We start from the raw sequence: 12,787 nt of genomic DNA, 5'->3' as shown, positions 1-12,787 counted from the left end.
GAACAGAAGGTCCTCCATCAGCAAGGACGCTTTCTTCCAGCCCACAGCAAAAAAAACGAAACAAACCCAAATTCCAGAGTTTAGAACCAGAACTGTGACACCAAAAGCAATATGTCCTACCAGATTTAGCGGGGGGAGGAAGAGGAGGATGATGTCATTGTAGTGATGCTGTTGTGGGTTGCTTTTAACTTTGTCTAGCGTGGGTATTTTACAACCTGGTATTGTGTTTCTTACAGGTGAGTTCATTATTGGTCGTGTTATTAAAGCTATGAACAACAGCTGGCATCCAGAGTGCTTCTGCTGTGATATCTGCCAACAAGTGTTAGCTGATATTGGATTTGTCAAGAATGCTGGCAGGTAGATCTTCACCCTTCCTTCTGTTAACTGATCATGAATAAAATGAACTAAGAGTGGGGACTGAGAGCTTTTGGTTCCTGAAGCTTTCCAGTTGAGGTGGAGCAACTGAAGTGTCTTTTGTGGGGAAAAGGTCTAAGAGTGCATCACAAAACTAAGAATGGGTATCTTAAAATACACACTTAAAATATTTACTTCAGCACCAGGTTTCTTGGCAAACATGTTCTCTACCCGGTGACATTTCGGGGCCATTGTTATACATAATAAGAGAGAAAACATTCAGATACAGAAGCATTGTCTTTATTTTTTTCATAGAAATTTTTACTTTCTTTTTCCAACTTGGGTTTCCACTTTTGGTCTAATTTAGCACCTTATTTATTAATAATTGCTTTAAGTTCAGTGGGATCCTTCACAGAGTAGGATATTTTTACCAGCTGTGATCAGAAGCATGTTTTACAAGTGAATTCTACGGCCATTGTCTTCATATGTACAATATGATATACAGAGTTACCTACAGAATTAGGACCTGTGTGCTCATCCAGCTTCCAGTCTAAATTTTTAAGATTTTGAGAGTAAAACATTCAGCAATGAGAATCTATAGCAAACTTTGTTTTCTGTGTTTCAACACAGCTTAAACTCAAATGAGCTGAAGAAATTCTACTCCTATGGTGACAGAAAATAAAATCATCACCCTGCCTTTTCTGAGCTTGGTTTGCCTAGCAAGGAAATTGTTTTAAAGGTTGTTTTCCCTCCAAAAAGGGCTGACTGAAATGAGGTTCTAATAGATTTTTGGTTTATATTTTGCACTGTAGTACCTGGTACCAGTACTTACCTCTTTTTTTTATGCTGTTTCAGACATCTCTGCCGTCCTTGCCATAACAGGGAAAAAGCCAGAGGCCTGGGAAAGTACATTTGCCAGAAGTGTCATGCCATAATTGACGAACAGCCTCTCATATTTAAAAATGATCCTTATCATCCTGATCATTTCAACTGTGCAAACTGCGGGTAACTTGAGTTCTGCAAAGGAAAACATGAAAATGCTGGGTTTATTTGCTTCATCGATTTACATCTTAAAGTGAAAACCTGTCCTGTACAACTGGCAAGAGGGGTGGGGTCTGGGTGCCTTGCAGCCAGATGTGTGTTACTGCTTTTGGGATGGTGGAGTTGGACCTTGAGTTCAAACAACAGCTGACCTGTCGGGGAGTAAAGAAAGATTGGACTCTGCAGGACAAGGTGGTACCTTACAAAATATGAAGCATGGACACAGATAACAGTTCTTGTAGCAGCAAAATGATAGCTTGTTATTCTGCTACGAGTGGAAGAAAAAAGGAAGCTACCATTTCAGTGCCAACGCAAAGGTTGATTTGAATAACAACATTTAGTGTTGTGTCAGTGGCAACCGGTTGAGAGCATTCGTGAGTGCAGTCACATTTAAAGTGTAGCTGTTCTCAGTATCATAACCATTCAAATTACTAAAAGGTAGAGTATATGAGATTCTGCAGTTGGCAATCAATAAACATAGCCAGCTCATGTGGGTCCGTAGTTTTCTTTCTCTGATACAACAAGGAAAACATACCTAGATGTAGAGGACTACATTATACTTTCAGTTACAGTTATGCAAATCTAAAATAAACTGGTGATAAGAGTGCCAGAATATAAACCAACCGTGTACAGCTCGCACACACGTGCGCTCGTGCTACATCACCAGAGTGCAGGATGACAATAGCTCAGTAGCTGTTTTCAGAGAGAGTTAGTGCATCTCCCTTAGCAGCCTGTTCTCACTTTACTGTGATCAGTCTTGAGCTATGTCACATCTGATGCTGCTGCATTACTGTAGTACAAATACAACTTCTAAAACACATGCTAAAAATTGTTTTTTTCTTTTCAGAAACTCTCAAGAGTTGACATTGGTCAGTGCCTTTATTCATGCTCTCAATTCATTAACTTTTGAACAGGAAGGAGCTTACTGCTGATGCTCGTGAGTTGAAGGGAGAATTATACTGCTTACCCTGCCATGACAAAATGGGTGTCCCCATCTGTGGGGCATGTAGAAGACCAATTGAAGGCCGTGTGGTGAATGCTATGGGCAAACAATGGCACGTGGAGGTAAACGTCAGATGATATATATTGTCTTTTACAACCGTAAACATTAACATACTTATCTGTGATTTTGCTGATCAGTTTCAATGAAAGGATTAGCAAAGTAGGAAGCAATGATTAGTAAATGCCTTCTCCTAATCCTGTCTTCAGCCTTCTTGTGGCTGGTCTTCCACTGTGAAATAGGAGTTATTTCCCACCTTACAGAGAGCTTTGACTGTGAAACTAAAATCAGTAATCAAAGGAAGCACTGTGAGGTTCTTACAAAAGAAAATTTTAGAGTGCAAAGCAGTACATGTGACAAGGCAGTAAAATTCTGTGGCAACCATAATGTTACTGAGCATCATAACACCCTTATGCCTTCCATAGTCACCTGCCATGTAAATATCGCTAAAGCACTTTACCTGAGAGTTCATATTTCAAGGCCATGTACAAGATTTAGTTCTACATCTTCCATTTAAATTAGAAAGATAAACAGTTTATTCCTTTTGTTGTTTTCAAAATCTCCTCCAGCAAATGCTTTCTTCACAGGAGTGTAATGATGGTGCAAATTATTTAATATCTCTTCATTCTGTTCACTGATAACATATGAGAATCCCTTTGATTTTTGTTTTTTTGTAACTTTTGGATTGAAGTGTTGAAGATACTGAAAGGAACATTGTATTAGTGGTCTAAATGTAGAAACAAAAAAGTTTTAACTCTCCTTTTTGAGATGGCACAGCTAGCTCAGTAGACTTCAGTCATGTTCAGTACTGGGCTTGGTTGGTTTGCTTTCCAGAAAAAATACCATTACTTCCAAATAATCCCGAAAAATGTATGTAATTTTCTTTGTAGCATTTTGTTTGTGCAAAATGTGAAAAGCCGTTCCTTGGTCATCGTCATTATGAGAGAAAAGGCTTGGCGTATTGTGAAACCCACTACAATCAGGTAAGGTTGCATATTTAAAAATGGTGTTAAGTGGTAAACTCATGAATTGGTTTCATTAGCTAGAAATGGAAAACCATGGACATTCTTCTGTTTTCTTATGGGCACCTGTGGGTGTAATGCCAATTAGCAGATGTTCTGTTGAAGTTAATTTATATGGGTTTCTCTATACATGGGTCTGGTAGTGAGAAATAAAACTGCAGGTATTTCACAAAGGCTAGCCAGGACAATCAGTATTGAGTTGTTCTTCAAGCTTAGTGGTACTTAAGTAGAGCTGTTACCGACTTTTACATGTCTGTGAGATCACAGCAACTGACATGCAGTCTTTCCCAAGGAGCTAAAGAAGATTTGCCACTCGGTAGCTGCGGTTAAAGACAAGGCCCTAGTGAGTAGCGTGGTTTTCCCTGCAGCTGCTGCTCTGAGGTGACTGTGTGTTAACATATGCTGTATCACCCAGCTCATTCATTAGTTTGCTGAAGACTTTGAAGACTAAATTTGTCAGAGGACACCACCTAGTGAGCACTTGCATTTATATAGGAGTTCTATACCATGATACCATCTCTCTCCAGACTCCCTTGGTTGTGTAGTCCAGCACCACGATTTATAGACCTTTTTTATTTGGAAGCCATCTGCATTGTGTCACGTCTACCTCTTCGCTTATATAAATACAAGAGTAGGGGTTATGTTTGGGAGTTGTAAGGCATCTGCTAATTACAGATGGATTCTTAATTTGTCAGTGATGAAGGGCAGATGATTGAAATGTTGCTGGCATACTTGTAGACAAGAAGTGCCATGACATTAGTAGTAATAGTGTTGCAGCTGTGATGGGGCAAGTACATACACTAGACGAGCTGTATGTACAGTGAATGTATTTTACTGTGTTAACTACTACAGTTAGAAAAAGATATATGAAACTTTGAGCACTTCTTAGTTGTTATATTGTGGACAAATGTTAAGCCTTTTTTTTTTAAATAAAAATAACATTTCCTTACAGTTTTTGCCAGAAACAGCAATATGTTGTTTTAGTCATGCATGTAAATCCAAATGTTAAATTGGCTGATTAGTAATGATGTGTATGTCACACCAACTGCTGTATTTCAAATGTTCAGGATTAGAGAAATCATGTTTACAGGGGATCAAACAGATGTCAACAAATGTTTTCATCTTTAATATTATAAAGACTTTTTGTGATGAAGTGATGCAAAATGTACTTGGAAAATAAAACCAGACTTGTCAGCATTCTCTTTATTTTACTGAAATAAATAGGAAAGCTGTTGTGCCATCAGCTGAAGTATAGTTTTTTGTTAGTTCGAGAAGTTACCCTCGATAAATTCATTACATTAAAAATTTTTTACTTCTCTTTCCTCTTCAGCTATTTGGTGATGTTTGTTTCCATTGCAACCGTGTGATTGAAGGAGATGGTAAGCACTTTTCTGTTTCCTTAATGTTCCTTTCTGATGGAAGTTCTCCGTAAAAGTGGAAGTAAGGGGAAAGCAGCCCCCTGTTGAATCCTTGATTGTTCTCACTAAAACAAAACCAGCCATGCTCTTGATCAGAAATAAGGTTCGAGCTGATTAATCAGAGACCAAATGGTAAGAAAACCTTAAAGCAAGCGTTTCTTGATGGTAGAAGACCACCCAGTGGCTGAAGAGAATCATGGTCAACTGGAAACCCCTTAGTGACATGCAAAGGCCAGGGATGCTGGGAGATGCACAGAAGTGACTTCCTGCCCCACCACCTTCAAAAAAGAACACGTGCAAGGGTGAGAATGACCACCCAGGCATCTCCTCAAATGAATTTAGGGATCATGAACCAAATTTGAAAAAGTGTTTGGATATTGAAAGACGTGGGTGGGCACTCTTAGGGATTTTGTAAAAGTGCCTAGTTCCCATTATGTCGGTTTGGTTCCTAGATATTTACCTATCTATCACAGGCACCTGTCTTTTGAACATCTAGGCTGATGCTAATGTCACAAAACCAGGGAAGATCATACTTGGAAAGATGCATGCTGTAAAGGCAGAACTGGAAGCACATGGTTTAAGGTTTTTTGGGGTTTTGTTGTTTGGGGGTTGGTTTGGGGTTTTTTGGGGGGAGAGAGTGATGGTTTTGAGGGTTTTTTTGGACAACCAGCTATAATGCCAAAAGCAAATTATTGTACCTGAAATAATGCAACATTATATGCCTATTTACCCCTGCCTGAAGGAAATATTATAATACCAATGTTAGCCTTACCTAAGCCAAAGCCATTAGCAAAGTAGGAGGAAGCCTCTAGCATGTAAAAAGGGCCATAAACTAGTTTATAGTCATGTAACTATAGGATGAGACTTACATTCCAGAGATGTGCTTTCCCCACATTTTCTGGACTGGACTATACCTGCAGAACAACAATCCAAAACGCTTTAGAGGCAACAGTGTCCTCCTTTTCAGTAAAATCCTACTAGAATGAGCAGAACTGGAACTTGAGGTGAATGAATAAATTCAGCCTTGTCTGATAACTACATCTCTGTATGATTCTGACCTTTCATCATACAATCTGACACCCATATTGTATGTTTTGGTCTCTGAACTGAACAGAATATAGTGTAATGCAGTAATTTCTTTATTTTCAGTGTATGTCTTCAATTACATTTCTTCTTTGATTTCTGCACACAAATTTGACACTGCTGTCACAAGTTACGAGTAACCAATATTGTTCTCTCTCTGTCTCTCTGTGTGGTGAAACAAATATCTGTGGCAGCAGTTTTTCAGGAGGGTGTCTATGACTGTATTACAGAGGTTGCTTGGGAGCAAAGACTTTCATCTGACTAGTATTATTTTGGCAAGCAGTGGAATAACTATGCATCTGTGGACGTGCTTGCCCCATAGTGCAGGAAAAAAAGCTCTGCGTGACAATGCTCTGGTTCTGTTTGTTGTTGACAAAATATTGTATTTTATGAGAACACCATTGTCCTGCATCCTCTAACTTAGATTAAGAAGAGAGGCAGATTTTTGGCAGGGAAAACTGGGAAGGTATGTTGAAAGACAGGAAGAACAGAAAAAGGATTGAGATACAGAACAAAGAGAATATAGTTACTTTCTCTCCAAAGCCAAGAATAAAAATACATTCAAGTTTTTCTTGATCAGGTAATTTATCCCATGAGTCCATAAATTTGTTCACCTTGACAGTGCTGTGTCCTGACTGCTGCCTTCACGTTATTTTCTTCGGCTGGGCAAGTGCTACTCTTGATGGCACTGCAGTCTGAACTGGATCTGAGAAATGAAACTAAATGAAAACATAAACACAATTTTGTTGGATTGCTCTTCAGCTGAAAAAGTTTCCTGATTAGTTTGTAAACACGGCCTCGTAGAAGAGTTGCCCGAGGTCAGCATGCTATGAGGTGAGGTGGAAGCAAGAAACAGGAGGCAGAAATAGGTTAAACTGGTCTTGCCTCAGAGACAGCTTTATCAGTGCTTCACAGTCCTGCTACACTACACACACCTCTGCCTTGAACTAGGCAGTCTTGCCATATTATTGTTATGCTCCTTAATACAAGAATCAAATGACTGTTCTTCATGCCTCATGTGTGAGCTTAAAATTTTGGTAATAACTTCTTGGTTTTTTGTAATGCTAATGATTTCTTATTTTTCCCATCGCCCTAGTTGTGTCTGCTCTGAATAAGGCATGGTGTGTGAACTGTTTCGCTTGTTCAACTTGCAACACTAAGTTAACACTCAAGTAAGTTTATCAATAAGTGTGATGCCTTCAAAACATATCAGTGCTTACCTTCAGAGTGTAGATGTTGCTATAGTGTAACTGTTATAGTATGAAAAACATATAAGCAGCATTGAGAAAATATGTGCATCTTTCTTCCTCTTGCTCCACTTACTGATTTACATCTTTCAGCTGTCTGTTCGGGTCTTCCTTCAGTTAGTCTTCTTAACTCTTCTCCTTTTCTGTCCTTTATTTTTTCTGTGTTTAACTCTAAAGGGATAAGTTTGTTGAAATTGATCTAAAACCTGTCTGCAAACACTGTTATGAGAAAATGCCAGATGAATTTAAGCGACGACTTGCCAAACGGGAACGTGAAGCAAAGGATAAAGAGAAGCAGAAAAAGAAAAAGCCAATCTGTTTGTAAACTTTTTTCCCTTCTCACCACCACCTCTGCTCCTTTCTTCTTTGGTCAGTGCTAAGGATGCTTTTATTTTAAGTTTTTGCATGAACTTATGGCATTCAAAACCAAAATATTTTCACACAACTGCAGCTTGAAATATTAACTTGTTATTCCATTATCTTATGTTTAGTCTGTTTAGCTCTACAACTAGGTTTGAAAGGCTTTTTAAATGACACGGTTAATAAATATGGACATTTGGGTAAAAACCGTGTAACTTACTCAACAGGGTACTGTAATTACTGTCTACTGTGTATAACCTTGTAAAAGTAACTTCATATATATGTATAAATTGCAGTTGTAATTTTTTGCCTGTGCACATTTGATGATAGGATACTTTTTAAAATATTTTTTTCCCATTATTCCTGCTGCTAAAACTTTGGGTTTTGCTTTGTTGTTTTAGGAATAAATTTGTTGAGTTTGATATGAAGCCTGTCTGCAAAAAGTGTTATGAGAAGTTTCCTCTAGAGCTGAAGAAAAGACTGAAGAAACTCGCTGAAACTTTGGGAAGGAAGTAAAGACTTCATCTGCTCTCCCCCTCCTTTGTGAAAATCTTACATCTATTACTTGCAGGGGGAGCTGCTTTGAGGCTTCAATCAGACAACAAATGATGATGTACATCTTCTATCAAATCAAAATATCTTAAGATTCTCTGTTCTCTATACACGTATGCTTATTTGTTGATAGACAGACCATACTTCCAAACTAAATTAAATACCAGCTCACCTGAAAGGTTTCTGACCCTGATAATGCAGGTGAACTGATGCAGGTGGCCCATACTGCGCAGTAATCTCTGTGGAATTTTACAGAGAGAGAAAATTTGCTTGTGAATACCTGCCAAAACAAACTGCAAATGTGTCCAACTTCAGGGGCATGCATTGTTATTTATATTAATGAAAATATTAACCTTTATATTAAGCATGCACACAAAACTTGCCTGCCTGGTGGAAAAATTCACGCTTGGATTTCAGGCCAAGTCATCTCATTAAGGAGCCTTGTTTCAGACAGTTTGAAAAGTATCAGATTTCTAAATACAGTCACTGTACAAATGACCTATTTACGATAGATTATGCTTACATGATGAATCTTTGTACATCAGGCTTAGCATGAAATACCTATATAAAATATATATTCCTATTGCAAGAAATGAGCATACTCAGAACTACTTGAATTTTGCTATATTCCACTCAAAATAACTCATTAACTTTTATATATGCTTTTGCATTCTATTTACTTTTTGTGCCTTATTCTGCTGGACCATGCATAACAGTGTTCCATTAAATATATATATAGTTTTATTTTTTATTTCGTATTTTTATGCAGAAACTATATACAAGGTATTTTCAAAAGATAACATACTTTGCCTTAATTATACAGGATGCAAGAAGTATTTTATTTCAAATGTGAACACCTGAGCTTAAAATTTAGCTTCTAGACTTTGTTAATCTTCTGAACAATACTGAAAATGCGTATTTCAGTTAACTGGCAATATTACTTTTACACCTATGAGTGTAAATGTACAAGGGTTGATCCTGCTAGGATCTATTTCTTTAGCCATCTTCAAGAACTGAGCTCACAAATCATCAGAATTCCTTATAACATACATTTAATTGTTTTATACTATTGACTTCTGTCCATGCAAATCTGTTTTATTTTTCCCCTTTTTATAGAAAATACAGTTACTTAGGACTTCTTGATGGTACTACATTACGAAGTACGCAAACATTTTTTTATTCTTTTTATATTAGTGACTTAAACAGATTTTATGTAATTACATCATAGGAAGTAAAACTTTCTTTCCAGTTTATGAAAAATTAGTTGCTTTAAAACATCTGCTTTCAAGTGTCATCAATAAAGGCTTATGTTATTAAACCTTGTATCACCTCTCTTAAATGAGTGCTTGAGAAGGGTGGGAAAGCAACTGGAAAGCAATTGGTTCCCTATGCTTTTACCTGTGACTGTATGTAAATATTTATTATCCGGATTTAAAGGAGACATATGCCTTTCCTAAATGTCCCGCTGTAGTTAGTTCTTAGGTTCATGAAAGAAATGCAGTTTGTTTCATAAAGAACAGCTTGATTCTTCTGGATATTTTCTGCATTGGCACAGTCACTAGTTTTTCCTAAAGAAATTATCTTGTCTGAGTGTAAAACATTCACCTTCCTATCAGTTTTTTCTCTCCGCCTCTCCCTGTAATGAAACGGTCACCACAAACTTCCAGTTTAGTGCTAGGTAGGGTATTTTTTTACTATGTTATCCTACGTAGTTATTGAATGCCGTAACAGTTCAGTAACTGAAGGCAGTCCTGACTGTGCTCCAAGACTAGAAAAGCTTAAAATGTCCCCTGAAAAAGTTTACATAACTAGCATGGTAGCCCTGTTTGGATTTTGGACTGTGCCATGGATTCAGTAGACCATACTCAGCAATGCTTCCTTTAAATCGTAGTTCACTTCTTATTCTAGGTTTTCCACATTACACCGACTGTACATCTTTTCCTTCAGCCTACGTATGCACAGCCTTACTGCTCAAAGAGTCGGGAAGGGTCGCTAACCCTGAGGCTGAACGGCAAGACCTGGCTCACATCCACATTGCTCGGGGTGACATCCATCTCCAACACAGTGGCCTCGTTGGCGCTGCGCAGCCACGGGTCTCCTCTCGGCTCTGTGGTAGCCCTGTGGCTGTAACACAGGCTGGGGTTTTTTTTGTTTGTTTCCACGTTCCTGGTGGTGAACGCTGTGTTACAGTTCATGAAGGCAGCGGTTTGTATTTCATGAACACGAGCGTGTGTATCTCAGACCCCGCGATGTAGCGCTGAGAGCATCTGGGGGTACTGGAGGGTTCAAAGCCTGATGAATCGTGGAAAAAATGTTGGTTGGAAGGGACTGCTAGAGGCCAGCTAGTCCAGCCATCCGCTCAAAGCAGGTCTAACTTCAAAGCTGGATCAGTACTGAAGGTCTTGCTCAGCCAGGCTTGAGTATCTCTGCGGAAGGAGATTTCACAGACCTTTGTGGGCAGTATGTTCCAGTGCTTAATCGCCCTCATGGTGAAATTTTTTTATTATTATTGGAGTCCTATCTCAGGTGGAGGGTTCTCTAAATCCACACTGCTCTCTTGGGAGCTGTCTTTGGAGTGAACTGTCATTGAAATAAAATCCCTGGACACCGTCATGAAGAGGATTAATTAAAAGCAGTTGCAAAACAGAGCCAGGGACCAAGCTAGCAATTAGGCAGCCTGGACAATTACAAGTCTGGTGTTGAAGCTCACTTCCTGGCCTGTCAGTATTATAAATATTTTGCATAGCTGCACATACTTTCCTGAAAGAGACAGACTTTATTATTGTTTTTCTACCCATGACCCCTACTAGGTCTCTCAAAAAGGCTGTGAGCCTGGGATTTGGGAACGGATGCCTCGGAAGCTTTGCCCCTTTCTGCTGCCTGGGATCAATCATGCATGGGCAAGAGAGATTCCTTCAGAAGCCCCTGCTTAGACTAACCGTAGGGAGCACTTCAGAAAACCCAATGGACGTAGCTGCAGGGGGAAGAAGCTGAGCCTAAAGCCTTTCTGCTGCTGGCAGTGGCAAGCCCTGCGCTCTGTTCCAGCAGATAAGTAGTGACCCAAGCTGACCACAGCCGGGTTGCAGGGATAGCACTAGAGTGGACTGCTGTCCCGCCTGGTGAGCTGCCTTCCCGGGACAACACGGGGGGGTCCCACTTCCACAGGGATGGGCGCGAAACAGTGACCAGTGTCACTGGACCTTGTCTGTACGAAGGCAGTTTCCCATACCTCCCCATCAGCCAAAGAGCAGTAACGTCCTCCAGTGAGCCGACCCCAGCGTTCTCTGCACCAGCACCAAGCCCGGCAGGCGTTGATAAATTGTTTGGTAACCTCAGCTGTAGACACACCATTAAAAAGTACAGAGAAAAAATATTCTCTTTTTTCTTAGGGAATTAAACCCGATGTCTAAATAAATCACCATTACTAGAAGAAATAATAAAAGAGAGGGTCAGGGTGTTACATGAATGCCGCTGGTCTCCTTACAGGAACAAGTTAGCTATGTTTCCTTATTTTTCCTGCAAAGATGTTAAGAGCTGTGGGGATGTCAGTATTTTTTAGGTGTAGCAAGAATCATACAGCTGTCAATGGGCCGCCCAACACTGAGAATTGGACAAATTTTTAATGATGCTCCTTCAGAGACAGAGCCCAGCGGCCTCATTTTGACTGAAGCGTCTGAGCGGGCAGAAGAGACGGGTAATTCCAGCGAGCAGAATCGGAGGCTGCCTGCTGGGAATTACACCACGTCACCAGCACCCCAGAACCGCCAAACTCTTACAGCTGCCACTTGCAGGTTTCTCCTGTCTCGAGGGTTGCTGATCTCCCCATCTTTTGATCCATGTTCCCAAGTATAGCTTAGGATGATACCAAAGAGTGCAGTTATGCTATTCACACTGCCTGGAAAATAAAGTTTCGCACCACAGCTGCTACAATATTTGGAAACTCATTTTCTGGAGCGTTGGATCAGTGGCAAGGCCCACGCTTATGGATTAAATTTATAGTTGCTGCGATCCACAAGATGCAGTTTTAGGTGAGAAAACGCTAAAGCTTGGTTCCACACACACAAGGATTTTCCGTGGCGGCGCAAGGCCCACGCAGGAAGGGAAGCCGGTTTAATAACAACGGAGCCAAGATCAGCTGCCCCTTAAAATTCAGCGGGACACAAAATCCAGGCAGGAGGAGAGGATCTACCATCCCCTCACCGACCCAAACCCCTCAGCCGACATCATCCCCACGGCCCCTCAGCGACCGCCGCTCCCCCCCCTCCCCCCCCGCCTCCCCCTGAGGCGGCTGCGCGTTCCCGCTCTTTCCTCACCGCCCGCCCCTCAAAGGGCGCATGCGCGGTGCTGGCGGAGGCCCCTCCCTCCCCTGAGTGCGGTTGCGCGGGAACTTGCGTCAGGCGCAGCCGCCGCCGCGTCCCGCTTCGTCGCTTCCTCCTTCTCTTCCGAAGGCGTAAGGCCGGCGGCGAACGGGCGGCGTTCCTCCTTAGAGGGGGGCCGGCCGTTACCGCCGCCGCCGCCATGATGAGGCGCACGAAGCCCGAAGTGGAGCGGTACGTCGCCTCCGTGCAGGCCGCCGCGCCTTCCTCCAGAGAGGTGAGGACCTCCCCTTCCCTCCTTGCGCCGGTCCCGGGGGTCGTCGCGGCGGCCGACCGACCCCCCCCTCCTTCTCCTGGCTCGGTGGGATCCCTTTCCCTGCCTCGCGTGGCGCCG

General features: G+C 41.2%; 2 protein-coding genes across 6 annotated transcripts in view; both read left to right on the top strand.

The window, feature by feature from the left end:
- LIMS1 (LIM and senescent cell antigen-like domains 1) overlaps window positions 1-9,395 on the top strand; it is a 34,579-nt gene extending 25,184 nt beyond the window's left edge. For 2 of the 3 annotated variants that reach the window (XM_010575684.1, XM_010575683.1), the window contains exons 4-10: window positions 237-357; window positions 1,210-1,359; window positions 2,310-2,460; window positions 3,286-3,378; window positions 4,748-4,796; window positions 7,015-7,090; window positions 7,927-9,395. In XM_010575684.1, the coding sequence (XP_010573986.1) occupies window positions 237-357; window positions 1,210-1,359; window positions 2,310-2,460; window positions 3,286-3,378; window positions 4,748-4,796; window positions 7,015-7,090; window positions 7,927-8,041 (755 nt within the window). In that variant the 3' untranslated portion in view covers window positions 8,042-9,395. Of the gene's footprint in view, window positions 1-236; window positions 358-1,209; window positions 1,360-2,309; window positions 2,461-3,285; window positions 3,379-4,747; window positions 4,797-7,014; window positions 7,091-7,342; window positions 7,535-7,926 lie in introns of all 3 variants that reach the window. The other variant, XM_010575681.1, reaches the window with a different exon arrangement.
- A 3,194-nt stretch (window positions 9,396-12,589) lies between these two features.
- The window catches only part of LOC104836899 (E3 SUMO-protein ligase RanBP2-like), a 33,961-nt gene continuing 33,763 nt past the window's right edge, over window positions 12,590-12,787 (top strand). For all 3 annotated transcript variants that reach the window (XM_010575680.1, XM_010575679.1, XM_010575678.1), the window contains exon 1: window positions 12,590-12,670. In XM_010575680.1, the coding sequence (XP_010573982.1) occupies window positions 12,596-12,670 (75 nt within the window). In that variant the 5' untranslated portion in view covers window positions 12,590-12,595. The remainder of the gene's footprint in view (window positions 12,671-12,787) is intronic.

The sequence above is a fragment of the Haliaeetus leucocephalus genome, unplaced genomic scaffold (genome assembly GCF_000737465.1).
Source record: "Haliaeetus leucocephalus isolate CR32 unplaced genomic scaffold, Haliaeetus_leucocephalus-4.0 Scaffold495, whole genome shotgun sequence".
NCBI lineage: Eukaryota > Metazoa > Chordata > Aves > Accipitriformes > Accipitridae > Haliaeetus > Haliaeetus leucocephalus.
This window is presented reverse-complemented; position numbering and strand designations above follow the sequence as displayed.